We start from the raw sequence: 18934 nt of genomic DNA on the forward strand, positions 1-18934 counted from the left end.
GCCAGGACACTGGGATCCCAAAGCTGGGGAAGCATCTCCCTTGACTGAAGCCATCTGTGTAACAAATGGTGAGGGACAGTTCCAAAGTGATGACACATCATTAACCTGTCTTGAACTGAGTTTTCCAAGGCAACAGCCCTTGGGTGAGTGTTCCTTTCTGGATTTCAGATGTGACAAGTGAGTTACCCAGTCCTTGTCATTTGGATGAAAGACAATTCTAAGCTTTTAAAGACAGATATTTTTTGTTGCCCATGTCAGCAGCAGGGACAAATGTTCCAGAGCTCTGTGACTGGCTGTTGCTTTGTCCTGCTGCTTTGGGTGTGTTTTGTTTAAATGTGGTGGAGGGGGGAAACAGTCTGCTATTAAATGTGATGGCAATCTGTCTCAGTTTTGTGATATTTACTGTTGAGCACTCAGGATAATGTAGCTGGAAAGATAAAGCTCCACAGTACAGTTTTGATTCATCAAAGGCTTTATTAGGCAGCTCCAGTGAGATCAAATCAAATAACATACCAGGGATTTAACAATGGTCCTCTCACTACTTGTAGCCAAAGGTACCTTTCCAAACTCTGCTCCAAAAAAGAAAGGAGGGGGTAATCCAATTTCAATTTTATTTCAGTGTAACAGGTTAATTTTAAAATAAGTGGTTTTAAATCGTTTGATGTCTCTGTTTTCAGTGCTGTTCACTTGGGTTGTGTCATGTTAACTTTGGGACTTTACAGATGTTTTGTAACCTGTGTAGATACCAAAGATACAGAACATGAGCTGTGCTGCTCTGTGCCTCTTTAGAAACACAATTCTTTTAGACATTTTAATCCTGATTTAATCTTCTAATATGTTGATATATTTGACAGCAGGGGTTTCTGCAGTAATATTCTTTGTTTTGTTATGCCAAATCAATGAATTTTTTTTTTGGCTGTAGTTATATGCTGAATTTAATTTAATTCCACTAAGTACTATACAACTGCATATTTTCTTACAAAGTAATTACAAAAAACCAGCAGGCATTGATCAACACAGATTGTCCAAAGGAAATACTTTGACTCAAACTAAATGTTTCTTATGATATTCATTAACAGGAGAATAATTTGCATCCATACAATACAAAAGGATCTTGGATGTTGCTTTATCTATAGTAAATTACTGAAATATGCATTAAAGAATCACAGAATGGTTTGAGTTGGAAGGGACCTTAAAGCTCATCCCATTTCTACCCCTGCCATGAGCAGGGACACCTTCCACTGTCCCAGGTTGTTCCTAGCCCTGTCCAGCCTGGCCTTGGACACTTCCAGGGATCCAGGGGCAGCCACAGCTGCTCTGGAAAGGTTTCTCTCAGGAACATGTGTTCTCTCAGGAGACTCTGGTTAGGAAGTAAAACCTCACAGTGTATTTTAACATGGAGGGGAAAAAAAAATCTATTTTATTTATTCACTTCTCAACAGCTCTTATAACCAAGTACTGTGGAAAGAGAGTGCATGCAATTAAGATTTCACAATTTCTGTACTGTGAATGGAGTGTGCTTCTTTTACAAGTGTGTTGTGAGCCACTGTGGACTGATGTGATGGGCTCTGTGCACATGACTGTCACGGAGACATGAGCCAAAAAGCACCTGGGGCTGGTGGCTGTTGATATTTTGTTGTCATATTCCACAGATAATCCCCCAAACAGGATTGTTGTGAGTGTGATGTAGAGCCCTGTGTGACCAAGCACAGTGCTTTGAAATCATTCCCATCTACTTTGGGGAAGGTTAACTGGAACACTGTATTTGGGAAGCGAAAAAGATGAATCTTTCTGGTGACTCTGGGCCATGTAGCAGTGTTGATCTGTTGAATCTGTTTCCAAAACGTGCACAGATCCAGAGCAGCAGACCCATAGTGAGTTTAGAATTACTTGGGACCACAGCTCTTTTGTAAAAGAGCAAATTTCTGACTTTTTGATGTATGTTTGCCTTAAAGGTAATGTTTGTGTGAGAACCGTGCCATTAAAAGGTGGCAATTAATTAAAAGTTGTTCCACAGTCCCAGCCATTAGAAGATGCCCTTGCAGCATTTAGAGCAGAACATTAATATTGTACTGTAGGGAATCCCTGTACTTTCAGTAAAAAATAAAGTCAAGGATGAAGATTTTAATGCGTAATTAAAGACTGCAAATGCTAGTTTAACTGCTTGTTTCTGTGTCAAAAAAAAAAAGTTAAACAGAACACAAACTACGTGTGGTTGAACTAATTAAGACAGTGAAGATCAAGCTAGATAAGAGAGGAAATTTGTGTGAACCTAATAATGATATCAAAGCTTTTGCTAAAGCTGTGATTTTATAATAAGATTGCTTTAAACCCCCCCATTCCCTTTTTTTTCTTTTAGCTTTGCTTTTTGGGGGATGGGGATTCGAGGCTGCTTTACTGCAGCAGACAATCAATCTGAAAAGAATAAATTAAAACTGCCTCTTGCCAAATTAAAAAAATCTATTATAGCTAGTATTTCCCTCTGCATTGGTTGCATATTCCCTTTTCAGACATGAGGAGCAGGAAGAGCACAGCTGGAATAATGTGGAATGAGAGGGTCTTTATATTTTGGTGGCTTAACCAGACTAGCTTTGTTGTATAATCTTATTGTGTAATGTGGTATAAACCCATTGTGAATGTATTAATTAATGACTTTATTTCTGTATCTCTACAAAATAAGCTTTGTCTGTCTGAGAGGAAAACTAAACAGCTACACTGGGAGAAGGGATAAAAGTGCTTTCAAATGGGACCTCCCCATACCCTTAAGGAGAAGGATGCTCTAGGTGTGTATGATAGTAAAAAACTTCAAAAATGCAAATCTTACCTAGAAATAAAGGCAATCAAGTAGTTTCAGCAGCAACTCTACAAAGGGTGAAGTTTTCCCAAGGGATGAACTGCACTGTGGAGGTGTCCTGGGAGCTCAGGGGGCTGTTCCCATCCCATGAGGTGGTGCCAGCTCTGGCCGTGCCCCTGACCATGTGCAGGGTGTCAGAGGATGCCTGTCTGTCCTTTCTAACTACACAGGAGAACTGCTTTGCTCTGCTTTCTTTACCTGCTGTTAAAAATAACTGTTATTACTTTTTAATTTCACTTTAGGGCATTCTCTGGGTATCCGTGTGTTTACAAGGAACCCTATGGATGGGTTACATGAAAAAAGCTTGGGGTAGCAAATTCCAGCTGATGACTTCATAGCTTTCTTCTCTAAATATAATCTTCACTTAATATGATTTGAAGTATTTTGGTGCACTTATTTTCTGGTCCCATTTTCCCAACACACAGTGGGAAAAAATAAATAAAATGGAACCATTAGTAGTTTCACTGGGTGAAGTGACTCAGTTTTCATCTCTTTATAGATGCTGCTCTACTGCTGTTTGCATTCTCAATGGGTTAATTTTGGAAGGCACTTGCTCTGTGCTGTGTAGATTTTACCTACACAGGAGTATCACCATCCTTTCCATTTCATTGATGTTACTCAGCAGTATGTGTATGTTATTGTGAAAGTAAGGATATTAACAGTTTGATGCACATTGATAATTGACATAGATACATTCACCTCATTATTTGTGTATTTACCTGGTGCTTACCTTTGCATGGGTAACATGGGGAGAAAAAATTGGATAGGAAGACCTTGTTAACATTGGAGACTTGGGTTTGGCTTTTTTCTGTGGCTGCACACTGTGTCTTTATTGTCTGTGAGTCATGGCCAGGGAAATCCTGTAGTAAGCCCTCTAATTTTAGCAACCAAAAGCACCTCCATGCAGCAAGTTTTGCATTGAAATTAAATTTATGCTTTAGTGTTGCTCAAGATTGTTCTTTGAAACTCAGTTTTGGGAAAGAAAGTAAGATTCTGGCACAGAGTTTATGTTAAAGTAGTGAATCACTTATTTAACGTTTGCTGAGCTTACCTGGAATGGAATGAAATGAAATAAAGATTGTGTTCTGTATATGATGATTATGCTCCACTGTTGCCTGTAGTGCTTTGACTCCATCCCTCACAAAATGTGATTGTGGAATAGTGTTCAGCCTTTTCATTCTGTGCCATATGTGTTTGAAAGCACTTAAAGATACGGAGACTCCCAAACAAGTTCTTGAAGAGCAGATTACTGTTTTGTTGAGTTGATCCATGCCTCAGTTTCCCCGTGGGAATGGTGAGAATTTTATCACCTGGAAGCTGTGCAGGGATGCTGGGAACATGAAGGCATTAACCACAAAGCAGATGCCTTCATCCAGAGAAAAAGTCCGGACTTTTACCTTTGATTTTTCATTGTTCAAGACTGGTGATATTTTTAAAACTCCGGAGTCTGGGAATGACACGTTGTGAGGAATGAAGGAATGACCAGATAATTCCTACTTGCAAGGCCTGATAGGAAGCTCTCAGTATCCACTGCCAGCATTCCTTGTGATAAATGAGTGGTGATGTATTATCCTGTATCCTTTGTGTTCTTGCCTTTAGGTGCTCATTTCAGTGATAGAAGATAAAGTGCCAGCACATGAAATAACTCCACACAAGCCTGGCTGGAGCCTGTCAGTCTGTATCAAGCTGCTTAAACTTCTGTAGCCTCTAAATTGTTGAACTCTTTTGCTGATTGTTTTATTCAGTGTTCGGTACTAAAATCAAATGTGCTCTAGGAGTGGCAAAAAATACCCTACATTTTTGATGTGTTTTAAGTCAGAATGTAATATCTGTGTCCAAAATAGCCTTGTAAAGCTGAGCTCCCCTGGAGCCAAAACCCAGGCTTTTCTACTTCCCTGTTTTACATGCAGAACCTTCTTTCATTTTGGGTTTTGCATTTTGACAGTTGCTCAGCAAAGATGATGCCTTTGCTCATGACAGATTTGTGTGTGCCATGTAGACAGGTCTTGAAAAGAACTGAGAGCCCGCTTCTTGTGAGCCCTTGAGAAGGATGGTTTGAGGGTGGTAGCTGATGGAAGGAGAAAACATATTTTTGAAGAAACCACATTAAGTAATAATGTAGATTATAGTAGCCTGCTTTAAAATCCCACAGTAAGAAGCTGAATTAATTGAAAGGAGTTCTTGGCATTTAAAGTAATAGTTGTATGATTTTTTTAAAAAAAATTGAAATTTGGCTTAAAAACAGTTTCTATGTTGATGCTTCCATGATCTTTTCTAGTTTGAAAGTTGCTCTTCATTTAGACAAAAGGTTCCTTCTTCAACAACATGATTTTACAGCATAGTAGATGATAAGCAAATTTAATGCTTTCTAATCTTAGGCATTCCTAAGGAAGTGAAATGGATTTCTTGACATGACAAAGCAATGGTGGCTCTTGTATCCCTCTTGTAAAATGAGCTTGTGGACAGAAAATGCCAGGTAAAACTATTTTAACATGTGATTATGCTTCTAAAATGAAAATTTATTTTCAGAGCAAAGATAGCAACTTTAACACCACAGACAGAAAATCAATTACAGTTTTTACTAGTACAACTAAAATATTATCTGCTGCTACTAATTTATTTTTGTTGCTCCACAGTCACTGTCTTACCTCAGTTTTTATTAAGTCGTCGATAGGGATAAAGATTGTGATACTGAAGCCTGAATGTTGTGGTATCCTTCTTTCTGCCCTGGTCTTTTCCATCTCTCAGCAGTGCCATGATTGAATCATCTGTTCCTGTGTTTATGTATTAAAGCCAGTTAATTTTTGGTGTCTTAGGCATCACCCTCCACCAAAAAGCACTTAATGCCAGTGAACAGTTTGCTTTTACATTAATTGCTTTGTTAAAAGTTCCAATAAATAAATACTGGATCTTAAAAGTCTGCATTTTGCAGATCTCTCAGATACCTTCTGCTGAAATTCTCAAGACATTTTAAATTGCTGGTGGGAAGAAGGTACACAGAGAACCTGGTTATTGGATGGTCCTTAAATCTCAGGTTGTTTCAAATACTTCTTTATCTCTTAACTTGCTCTGGTTTGTTTTGGAGAGTTTCAAGGATGAAGTTGTTTTCTCCCATGTAAGGTTTCTCCACAGTTGAGTCCTGTTGTTTTCAGATCCTAAATAAATAGTTCATTGCCATCTCCTGAGTGTGAAGGAGAGGATGTACTGAGAAGAGTTCAGTTCTGAGTGAGCAGAGCCTCTCCAAGTGTCAGGGAGCACTAAGTACTGTAATACTGGGTAATGTTTGTACACACATGTACTTTGGGGCTTTTTAAAAACCCTTGAAAAGAATAAAATGAGAGCTTTGTTTTGTTTTCCATTTTTGTTTGTTTTTTTGCTGTTGCTGACTTCTCACCACTTGACTCAGCTGGTGGGGTGGGGTGCAGGACAACAGTCAGCAGGGACATTCTCAGTGTGGATGTAATTTAATTTGTTTTTTTCTCAGTTAAGCTCTCTCTTCCAGCTTTCCCATCATCCTTTTCGGAGTTGTTGTGCAATGTTTTGTCTCATTGTGTCTTTGGCCAAATTGCCAAAGGAGGCAAATATTTTGTCCCCTTTTTAAAAGCGCTCTTAAGAATGGGTGCCATTAGATGAATGCCAGTGTAGTTTATGTTTTGAATCTACAGGAAACTTGATGATTGCAGTTAGGGGGAAAAGTAAAAATAATTAAATGGTGAAAGAAAAAATCAAATACTGAAATGCAAAAGTCCATGTACTGAGTAGTGGATGCAAAGTGAGCGTGGATGGGGAGTTCCCTTAAAATATCTACAAATTCCCTGATGTTTGGGAGTGTAACTGCAGGAGGATCTTTGGAGCCAATAGCTACCATTGGGTAATATTTTATCTGTTCTGTAAGGCATGAGTTTCAGCTGGTTGACTCACAGTAGCTATGTGGGAGCTAATTAATCATATAATTTGCTGTCATGTTACTGGGTGAACCCGTATCCTGGTAGCAGCATGAATTTGAGATAATGGTTTCCTAATGATTGAAACAGTCCTAATAGCCCTGGTCCTCATTCTTAACTTCAATGTTCCTCTGGTGGCTTTTAGAAAAATCTTTGATATGAGGTTACCCTTAATGAACGTTCTGTCTGCTAATACAGGTAGTTTGCAGCTGTGTGGATCAATACAGCTGAGCCCCTTTCTCTTATTTATCCAGTATGTTTTTAATTTAAAAAGCATATTAACAATAATGCATTGATATATAACGTACACAGTACATTATTTGTCAGTATCAATCTGTTCTGCAGCTTTTACACTGTGATGAAGAAAATTTGGATTGTTTTGTTGGGTTTTTCTAATTTTTAATCGGGCATGGGTTTTCAGACATTTTCCTAAGAAATTTTAGAATGATGGAATACTTCAGCAGGTTTACCCAGAGAGTTTTTGATCAGGAAATTGCTGAACTCTATCACAAGAAAACCTTTAAGCTTGGACTGTAACTGTGTAATGTACACAGCTATCTCAAGAAAAGGAAAAATAGGAACAGGGAGTTTAAAACATAAAGAAAACAAAAAGTAACCTTGCCTTAAAAGACACTGTCATTTAGCTCTACATTTAAAATTTTGTGTGTGTGCAGGGAATGTCTTTAGTCAGTGTAAAAATCTAATTAAATCTTCTCATGGCAGTGATTTAGAGCTGACCCTCTCTTCATTGGAGCATCTTATTAGAATAATAAACCACTCCCTGCTGAGAGCCACTGGCATTGACAGACAGGGCAGACACTGGGGCTGCTGATCAGAAAGGGTTCAGCAGGCTCGTGTTGTCTGCAGGGTCTGCAAGAAATGTTTTATTGGCCCTTCTCTAGCAGCACTTTGGAGATGTTTGGCAGAGTACAAACCCTGGGTTTTGACCAAGTACAGACCCAGGGACAGGTGGATTATTTCATACCACTCAGTCACATTACAGTGGACAGGCTTTATTTTTTGATTGTTTTTAAATAAAGGACTATGAATGCATAGACTGTCCTTTGTTTGTTTGTTTTAATCTGTATTTATTTACTATTAGAAATTATCTGACAACTTGGAATTTTTTTTACTTTCAGTAGCCAGCTTGACATGCCTTAAAGGAATTTGCTCTTCACAGGTTTTGAGCTCGATATTCATGAAGAGGACTGGGAAATGTATTTAGGAGCTAAGCTAGGCACTGTTCATGACAATGTTTGTGCTTACCTTTGGAGATCTTCATTCCCTGGATTTCACTCGGACACTTTTCTCTCTTAGTCTGCCTACATAAACAGAACCATATTATTTTTCAGTAGGCTGAGATTTTTCTCCCAGATTGCACCAGACATGGTAGTTTTGCAGGGCTTATTCTACGTTAGATGTATTTGGCATTAATGCTAGCCTAAGGTTAGGTTTTATTTTTTAGGGAAGCTCTGCAGGTGATGTCAATTGATTCAGGTACAGAACTACACTTTGAATTTGTGTATTTCTTACTCTGGTACTTGGCTTTGGTCCAGCTCTCATCCCCACGAAAGGCTTTAAACTTCAGCTCAGCTCAGAGGCTCCAACATTTCAAAAGCCACAGTGAACTTAAAACCTGTGTGATTTCTCTTGGGGCTGCACACGATCCTTGTGTGAATGGAAGTAACAAATGAGAGGGAATCTGATCACAAGAGTGGGGAAATGACCAGAAAGTTGCAGTGAATTCCTGCTGTCACTTTGCTGCCATGTCTGAACTGCGTTCACCAAGCCCAGGAGTTACAGGCATGATGAGCCCTTTCCTTTAACCAACTTTCTTGTTCAAGGAGTTTTTCTCAGAGAGTTCCCTCCAGGGAATTCGCCCTCCTCCCCCACGGTGACTCTCAGCGGAAGCCACGCAATTAATTTCCATAAGCCCTATAAAAAATCTCAACCTAAGGAACAGCTTGTCATGCTGGAGGAAGAAGTGATGAAAGCATATTTTTTATAAAATAGTGTTTTGAAGGGCTTCTCTCTCTCTCCTAAATGTTTGTACTGGGAGAGTCTTGAGTTTATAAATGCCTAATTGTACTTGTTATCTCAAGTTTTTCTACTGAAGTGTGAAGATGACCTTGAAGGAGTCTTTTGATAAACCTCTGAGTTGCAAGATAGATTTTTATCTCTGTAGTATCACAGGCAGATCGAAGTACTTGGTCAGAGCATAATTCTGAAGAGCTAAAAACCAGGACTAATTACAAAATTCCCTCAAGAAAACTTAAAGTGATCACAAAAGTTGAAATGGGTAAAAGCTTGTGTAATAAATTGCAGTGGGCTGTACAACATTTATATCTCATCTTTTCTGCTTTTTTTTCTTCACCTTTGCTTCCCTCTTAATTACAGAAGAACAAATTGAGCTTAAGGATCCTTAAAGGCTGATATCAAGTATCCTAAGTACCCTTAGAACTAGTGATATTAAGACTTGCCTGTTTCTACCACAATTTATAATTTTAACAAAGCTCTAGACCTTGAAGTGGATGATTTTTTTGGAGTGGCTGTTTGAAGTCTAGGGATGAGGCCTAAAATTTGAGTCTTCACTTGCTAATTCTGTGTATTTTTAGTGCTGTGTATGGAATGGTCTGGTCTGCTCTCCTCTTTTGATATATTAGCTGTTCTCCAGAGGGTTAGATCCATAATCCTCCCTTCCTCCCAGCCTCTGGAATTTGTGATGCCTTCACTAGGTTCTGGGAGTTGGTGTGCCTAAGAGAAGTGATCACTAAGATCTCTTCCTGCCAGCAGTGCCTGTCATGGTCAAGCCCAGTGTGTGAAAAGGTCTAATTGGGCACAACATCCTGTGTTGCCTGTTTGTCAGTCACTGCACCCAAAGGTAAAATCTCACTGCTTCCATAAGTATAGAATAAATAACAGGTATCATGCATCATCTGTTGCTGTTCATAAAAGGTGGTAAGTACTGTAATTTCTGCTCTGTTGAGGGAGAAATAAAGCACAAAGAAAGAGAGGGAGAAGGCTTTGCTGTTACAGTAAATCTTCAATAGCAGAGCTGAAAATAACACATTATAAAATACTGAATTCTAGCTTGAGAAGGCTGGACTCGGGTTCAGTGACAGTGTGAAGTAATGCATGGTGCCAGGGTCCCATCAGGTGGGCAGTGTACACAGTGGGTGACAGCCCCACTCCCTTCCCTGGGGAATCTGGCTGGGCAAGAAACCATCCCAGCCCATCCCATTTCCTGGAAGCAGGACTGAACTTGGTGCCTTCCTGTGATGGCCTTGTCCAAGCACTGTGTGGTGTTTACTGAGGTCAGCATCAGCTGAGCCCCCTGTCCCTCACCTGAGCCCATGTCCATCACCTGAGCCCTTTGTCCCTCCCCTGAGCCCCCTGTCCATCACCTGAGCCCTTTGTCCCTCATCACCTGAGCCTTCTATCCCTCTCTGCAGGACTCTGGGAGTGCAGGAGAGGGGGGTTCACCTCCCAGCTCTGACCCACAACCCCAGGTGAACCCCAGGAGGGTGGGGGCATTATCCAGCTTCAGAGCACCATGGGGGACAGCTCTGTGTGTGTGCAAATCCTGGTTTTCATTTTTAAAGGACTCTGGCTTGAGTTTCTCCTGAGGAATTCTGACACAGCTCTGCTGTATGGAAATGTGTGTGCACTGCAAATTTAGGCTGAAGTGTGAGGCACAAATTGCTTGGAAAGTTAGGAATAATTCAAGAACCATGTTTGTAAATAAACACTAATTTAATGATTCTGATTCTTACCCAGGCCCCTGAAAATGATTCCTGTTAGCATTTATTGTTAATAATAACAATATTATTGTTGTGGTGCAACATCATGTTTCATGAAGTGGAAATACAAACAATGCGTTTGTGCTGTGGAGTTTTGGTTCTGAAATTATTTTACCAGTGATGCTCAATGGTTAAGGGAGGGCTGGTTTTCCTCCCAAGGTGTGTATAAAGGAGTTAATGCTTTTCCTTTTCATGAAGCACAGACCAGTGCAGGCTCAGGCAGGATCCTGGTGATGACTGTAAAGTAGATGCATGCTTGTTTTGTTAACCAGTTTTCACACATTCTAATATCCTTATTCCTCTCATGATTACTGCTGTGAATTAAAGGCATTTTAAAAAGCATTCCACATAAGTACAAAGAAAGCTATTTCGATACTACTATAAAACAGCCCTGGGAATTGGACTGCTGGGTCTCTATTTGTAACTTAAAGTTTTCCTGACTAAAGTTACGCTGTTTAAGGTGGTGCACTGGAATTCAGCATTTTGTGAACAGATATCTTTTTCCTCTGTCTTAAAAAACAAAGTGTGCACTGACAACGTGTGTTTTCAGGTGTGTTACAGAGCTGTATGTTCATATTTAATGTAAATGTGCAGATGTCCAGTGACTGTTTGATTCAGCAGCAGGTTTGCATTCCAGAAGCTTTCAGCAGGAGAGGCTGTGTTCATTTGTGCCATCACTATCAGCTCAGACCTTTGAGGACATTCCAGGCAGGTCTGTATGGGCATCACTTAGCAGTGGACTCACGGTGGCACTGAAGAATTCTGAATTGTGTTTGCTGTATAAACAATGCCGCTTAAGTAACAACATTTTACCATAAACCAATATTTTATTGTTGTAATGGAATGACCCCAGTGTGCAGCATTCCTGGCCCGTGATGTGTAGCAGGAATTGCACTGGCACACTGTGCATGCAGCCACATAGGCAGTTGAATCATGAAACTGGTGTAGATTTAAACTAATACTTCTTTTTTTTTTTTTTTTAATAAGCCAGCTCAGTTGTGAGCTCCAGCTCCTCCAGCATAGCACAGCACAGCTGAGGGGGCTGAATGCTGTGCAGGAGGGGATGTGTCAGTGCCTTATGTCACTATTGCTGCTGAAGCCTGAAAATTGTTGAATCACAGCCTCAGGTTTTTAAATGTCTTTGTAAATCCATCCTTTAAACACTCTGTCTTGGCTTCTGGAGAACTGTCCAAACGATTCCACATGTGTCCTTAAGTGCTGTACCAGGTTTGGCCTTTTGTGAGTGAGAAGTGCAGATGGTGAGTGTTTGATACAGCTCTGTGTGCATATGCTTTTGCAGCAGACCACCCTGTGTTTATATATAAATACTGCTAGACTATTTAGGCACATAACTTAATCTTTTGCATCCACTCAGTAATAAAGCGTAATTTCTCTATGACCAAAATAACATCCGCAGCAGAGTTGAAAACAAGCGGATTTTTAAGAATCAATGGAAGTCTGCCTTCTCTCAGGTTTGGATCTTTCTGTGCTTCCACTCATCTGAAGGTAGAGTGGACTGGAATTGGGCAAAAATTTTAGCAAATTTGTTCCTTAGGACCTTTGTTCAAGGTGTCTTGGCAAATCAATTCCTTGCAGCCCACACACCCTGACTTCTTCCACACCTGTATATTCATACTGCCAAGACTCCAGTGCTGAAACTCCCTCCTGCTCATTCTGTGGTTTAGCCCCAAGACTGAAGAACTCTGCACAGTCAGATTTGCTCCTTCTGCCCTCACCTCACCTTCTGGTAGTTAGAAGTCAGTTACTTATTTGAAAGAACATTTTTCCTTCTGACGTGTCACGAATAGAGATTTTACAGTGGGAACAGAGGTATTGCAGGAGTAGCAGAGACCAAGCTGGTGTGCAGATGAGAAGGGAAGAGAAAGATGAGCCAAGAGGATCCTGGCTGGAATCTTCCACTACAAGAAACTTAGAAACTGAGTGAGAAGAGAGAGGGAACTGCTGAAGTAGTTTGTTCAGAAAGGACAAGAGGACAGTGTTAACAGCTGTATGAGAAAACAGCCTGGCAAGGAAACTCATAGCTGGAGGAGAAGTTGCTCAGAACAAGAGCCAGGAAACCGTGAGCATTTTATAGAGGTTCTGCAGAAGTGAAAAGCAAGAGCCTGTGTTAACAATAATAATTTAAAAAAAAACCAACAGAACCTGTGGAATTTGGGAGAGGAGGCAGAGACTTCCAGGATTGTTGTACAGATGTCAGGGATGGTGCCAGCTGTCTAATTTAGTCTTGAGACGTGAAGTCGCTTTCTCAGCGTGAGTGGTGTTGAATTTCTTTTCACACTCTTCATTGCCTATCCAAGCAGGAAGTGTCATCTCACCAAAGCTGGCAGAGGTCACTGTTTTAATAACTATTGTTAATTGATGCTTCTGAAAAGCCTTCTATCAACTCAAATTTGCTACCTGCAGAGACTTGCCTAGCAGGTAGCTGAATCAAGTTAAAACTTAAATTCCGTGGTGAATATATCACGCTAGAACTGTGATTATCCCATATGTGTTAGAATATATTATTTCTCTTATCAGGCTGCTTGAAAACTATTAAATCTCTTTATAATTCTATAATATTTTAAATTCTGCTGCTGCTGCTGCTAAAATCTTTATTGAGTCTTGGTTCTGCCAAAAATAGCTGTTCCATGGGTTTTGGAATGAGTGCAGGCAAACGCTGTCCCCTGATGCCTCCATCAACCAACCCAACATGTGCAGCGAGGCCAGCTCATGCTTCTGAAATATCACACATCTGAAAAGAAATTATTAACTGGGTTGAAAATATTAACTGAAAGCCAAAAAAATAAATAAAATCTGTGAGCAAGTAAATACTGTGCTGGTGAGAGGTGTGTGGAGAGTTTCCTGTTGCTCTCCAGAATATCATGAATCCAGATTTGACAGAATTGTAGAGTTTATTTTGGTCTTATGTGTGGTGTTTTCTGCTAAGTGTTAGGAAAGATAACTTCTTTCATGATACAAATGTGTATTTTTACCCTTTTTCTTTTTCCGTCCGTCTTCCCAAGGTCATTTAGCAAAATTTTCTTTCTTCCAAAAGAAAATTATTATTAATACCTATATTTCTAGTTTTTAAACTGTTGTATTGGGTGGAAAAAATGAACAGCACGCAAGTGAAACACTGTGTGGGATAAATGCTATTTAAGTCTTGTCTAAGCTGTTAAGCATCACACTAACACTGGATTGCTGGATCTAATCCAGTAAAAATAAAAAAAATTTAAAAGAGAGGTCACATTAGAGAGCGAAGCCATCTGTCCAGTGTGGAATTGAAAGGCATTTATAATGAATTACTTTCCTATATTGCTGTCTTTTGGGGGGCCTTTATGTGAATCAAAGAGATGGTACAAGACCATTTATCTACAGAAATGGTTCCTGAATTATTTCTACATTGTCAACCTGATGTTTTAGCATGAAACTTCTCAGTGAGTGTTTTGCATAGATAATTAGGCCTTTCTAAACAGTATTTTTTAACTGGCTTCAAAGGTGTCTTCTGCATGTCCCAAGCATTGTTTCTCTAATAGGGACTAAAGGATTTATGTGTACACTTACTGGCAAAATGGCAGAGATTTTTTCAGCTAATATCGCTGTTACTTTATCCTAGCGTTGATTTTTCTGCGTGTTCATAACAACACTTCTTTTTAAGTGTAATATTTTGAATTAATTTTAGTCATTGCTGATGTTCATGAAGTAGATTTGTTTTGACTTTTGTAGTATTAATCTGGCATGTTTGTGGAAAAAAATAACTCTTCTACATTAAAATAAAAATACTGATTTATAGTGTTGACAGCCTTTGAGAGCATCTGATGGTCTGGCTCTGCACATTCAGCTGCAAACCCCTGAATGATAATACTAGCATTTTTTAAAGTAAAGACTCTGTATCCAAAATACAATTTTGATACCTCCTGAAAAATCATGAACCTGTGTCATGAAGGAAATATGTAATAAAAAAGGGGAGGGGGAAGTTGGTACAAGCCTGCTGTTGAAGATGTTTTAAAAATCTCCCCCAGACCAATAACATTACATTGGGGAAATTGTTTTAGTACTTGATAAGGTTTAATGAGTTGAAGACCTGTTGATTGAGTCTTTTGTTCTTTTCTGAGTAGGATTGTCAGGGATCTGGATTAGGAGGTACATATGGATCTGGCTCAGGTGTTGGTGAAGTTACTTAAAGCCTTTTTAAATAGAACGGGGCTAACTCAGGGTGTCGCAATGAGAAGTTGCTAAACATTTTTTGATACTTAGGATAGTTCATAATATGAAATTCTGTCTATAAAGAGTTAAAACTCTGTGCTGTCAAATGGGGATTATTGGTTACAATCTTTTGCAGTCTGGCTTTTAAACCACCTTTGCATCCTGGGGAAGCGATGGGGAGTTTGTCTAGACACTCTCTTCAGCCCTTCGTAGGTGGAACAATGCCTGTTCTAGGACATGAAATTTCAGCTTGTATTTAATTCTGAGCATTCCATGAATTTCTTTTTCTTGAGATGAAAATAGGCCAAATTTCTGAACAAATCTATTGCCATTTGCTTTTCCCCCTTCGCATTATTTCATCTGGGTTTGTAAATGCTCATTCCAACCATCATCTTTTGAATGTAGGAGAAAACTGAGATGTGCAAAGACGTCAGAAGTGCTTGTTGGCAAAGTAAAATTAGACTTTCCTTCATCCTCAAGTGCTTTGCTTCTCTCAGACTGGGCAAGAGGTTCTGTAACATAAATAGGAACTATCGTAATTTTGAGCTAAAACTGGACAGACGTGTAAATTTTGTAAGTGCTTATTTTGGCAGTAAATTTAAGTATTTCAGTTCTATAAAATAAGTTCCAGACAGCAGCTTTTTCTCTGACCCTCTTTCCAGAGAGCCTCAGGAGTGTGCTTTATCTCTTCTTTATCACGTGTTCCTCACTTTTCTCTGAAGTCATCACCAATTACACTTTTACATTCCTTCGCTTCATCTGGTTTCTCATGTCCATCCCTTCACAAGATGTTTTACCAGATGTCCCCTCAGAAGGGCAAATCTGTTGAAGAATTTTGCCTTAGATAAGGTTGTCTGTCATTTTGTATTTGAGGCCATGATCCAGTCAGGCTAACTGAGTAATTATATATGTACTTTTGAAGAAGCTTTGTTTTGGTGAGTGCTCAGGAAAACCTGATGACTACTTGAAAAAAACCACAGGGGAACAAAACAATGCTGCATACATCAATGTTCTTTTCTCCTGTTGGTCTAGGATCTTCTCTGACTTCCCATTGATTGAGAAGAGAAGGAAAAGGCTCCCTGTGTGATGGTTCTGATGGAGGGGCCAAAGTAAAATATCACATTTCCTGGAGCACGTGGTTTTCATTTTCTTTATTTTGTCACCTGATCTATGAAAAGTGGTACGAAATTAACAGGCACCTAAGCCCAAAAAGTCATAGTAACTCACCCCTAAGTGCTTTCAGGAGGTGGTTAATGCAAAATAGATTTCTGGTTTGCTGTATGTGTGATTTCATTTAAAGGGAAGATTTCACAACCCTGTGAATTCCCTGTACTGCTCACATAGTACAAGGTGACAGTTGGGTTTGAGTCAGATTTTAAGCCTCGTGGTCAAGACAAGGTTTACATTTAAAAATAATCATATCTAGGGAAGACTTGAAAGAATTGATTACTTTCCAGCCAGCCTGGACCCCATTTTCAAAGGATGAGTGTACATGTCCACTGGGATTTTCAGAAGGACGTAAGCAGATTAAGAGCCCTCGTCCAACTGTTGTTCACATGATTTAAAATTACTTGAATTTTCCTTCCTTAATGCATTGACTATGCCAGTGTCTTGTTTTCTGCAACATCTTGTTTGTTTTAACTTCTTATTGCCTGAAGCTTGGCAAATTGGAAAACTTAAGCTGTGCAAAAATCTGCATCACGACATGTTCAGAGCCACAGATTCTCTCCTTGCTTGTACCACAGCCAGTCATCCCTGGACCCCCACAAACAGGAGATTAATTTATTTGCAGAGCCTGAAGTAATGGCATTTATGAAACAGTATAAACTCTCCTGCTGTATGAAATCAGTCTGGGATTCAGCAGTGTTTGAAATGAGTTGGGTTCGTGCCGTCCATGTGTAGTTTATTCCTCTGGAGCAGTGTCTGATGCACCTCCTCTTTCCCAGTGCTGAGGAAGTTCTTGGCTTCTGGATGTTTTTGGCTATGCTTATCAGCAGAAGTGTTAATGAGTCATTGCAGTGAACGGGGGAACTTTCTTTAGCACAATGACAAGTGCAGATGAAGGTTTTTGTGCAAAATTGTCATAACTCATTTCGTTCCTTGATTACTTTTAAAAGCTGACTTTGCCAGCTGAGGAGGTATAGCTTTCCTGACTTGATTTTATTTTTTCTGATTGTTTTAATCCTTTGCAAAGTAGCAATTGGAGCATAGTACCCTATTGTTGTTCAGGAGGTTTTAGCACTAACATTAGAACTGAATTGCTTTGAAGAGCAAGAATTCAAGATGTTTTTGGCCTTTGTTTAAGCAGATTAAAGGGAAATAATTAGCTTTTTCTTTGCTTTTATTTTTTTTTTTAATTTTCCTGCTAATCTAACTCAGGCAACCAATTTTCCCAAAGTCGTCTTTTGCAGAGCACATACGTGGATTAGCAGGAAAACAGTTTTATTTATGAATTCATTCATGGATCTGATTGAGTTACAGAGTTTGTAAATGGGGACATATCAATGCACAGATGATAGAGATTGTCCTGGCAACTCTGCTAAAGCAAATATTTGGATTTTAATGTGTCCAGAGGTGTGGCTGAAGTGGTATGTCCATGGCTGGGGCCATGTGTCCTGGGAAACAAGGTCTCTGTAAGGCTTTTTTTAGTGTTACTGGAGGTCAGTTGTTAATTTGATCCCAGGGAACAGGACAGTGGTGTGCCAGCTCACCTTGGCCTGCAGAAACAGGGATTACACCCAGCAGAAAGGATGTTGTTTTATCTTTGTGTTTGATTGCTCCAGAGAAACATCTGGAATTTACCAGCCAATTTCAGAGTCACCAGCGCATGAAATAAATTGGAAAGATTCAGGGGAAAAAAAAATACCCCTAAGAATCTTCCAAAGACTTTGATAAAACCTTTATCTGTTAAATTTATCAAAGTGAGACCCAGGACATGACAGCCTGTGAATTCCTGCACTTGAGGAGTAATTTTAATTGTGTGTCCTTCAACCTCCTGAGGAGAAAGTACAGAAATAAAATGGCAGGAGTTTGAGGCTGACAGATTTGGACAATTTTTTGGACAAAAATTTAAGTGAGTGCATGTTTTTGAGAACAGAGTTATTGATTTTCAAAACAACTTGCAGAGGGCTTTGGTTTGTTTCCTATTATCAATAACTTTTTGAATTATGCCTTGCATGTGATTTTGAAAGATATTAAGGTATCAGAGAGAAACTGATTCAGGAAAGTCCCGTGAACAGGCTAATAAAGGATAATTTTTAAAAGGATAATTTCTGAAAAGGATAAATGTTTTTAAAAAGCATAGTTTTGCTGATCTGAGTGTGTGAGAGAGAGCCCCTGTGTTAACGGTGCTGTTTGGTTTGGTTGGCAGGTACGTTGATGATGTGATCAATCGGATTGATAGGATGTTCCCTGAGATGTCCATCCAGCTCTCCAGGCCAAATGGAACCTCTGCAATGCTTCTGGTAAGTCAGATCATTTAATCCCTTAAATTATTTTTCTCCAGAGATTGAATTACTATCCCAAAAATGCAAGTTATTAAAGGTTTGGGTTTTTTTCCCCAGAAACATATCATTCTTCATTTGCCACAGCAGTGCAGCATTTTTCTTGCTCTTAGGCAAATAAGTGATAAAAATAATTTCCCCTTTAAACAGAAGATCTATTGCTTTATTGTTAAATGTGATTGTAGAAATATGAGCACAAACTCAAATATTCACTGTGGTTTTCGGTAGACTTGGCAATGAGTGTATCTTAATCATGATAATTAAGAAGGAAGAGAATGTTGTGAAGAAGAAAAGAAGAAGGAAACCAGTATGATTTAAATTTGTTCACATTGCTCTTGGGTCAGTGAATTTCTGTTATATGATGAAGTTAAGGATTTGCCTTGGAAGTAAATGAGCAGTAAAGGCTGGATTTGAGATAAACAAGTCCAATACATTCAACTTATTTCTGCCTGACCAAGCAACATTTCATTCCAGAGGAACCTATTGTTCACATCCGTTTTTACAGGCAGCTGTTGTGCTTACAGCAAAAGAAATCTTCAAAGCTCTGAGACAGCAGAGTGGAAGAGGAGTCCATGGTGTGGCAGCTGGATGCTGATTTCCTTCTAGGGAAAGGCAGAAGTCACATAT

General features: G+C 39.4%; 1 protein-coding gene across 2 annotated transcripts in view; it reads left to right on the forward strand.

The window, feature by feature from the left end:
• Positions 1-18934, forward strand: part of MED27 (mediator complex subunit 27) — an 83986-nt gene that overhangs the window by 38853 nt on the left and 26199 nt on the right. For both annotated transcript variants that reach the window (XM_062505381.1, XM_062505380.1), the window contains exon 4: positions 18175-18268. In XM_062505381.1, the coding sequence (XP_062361365.1) occupies positions 18175-18268 (94 nt within the window). The remainder of the gene's footprint in view (positions 1-18174; positions 18269-18934) is intronic.

The sequence above is a fragment of the Cinclus cinclus genome, chromosome 19 (genome assembly GCF_963662255.1).
Source record: "Cinclus cinclus chromosome 19, bCinCin1.1, whole genome shotgun sequence".
Lineage (NCBI taxonomy): Eukaryota > Metazoa > Chordata > Aves > Passeriformes > Cinclidae > Cinclus > Cinclus cinclus.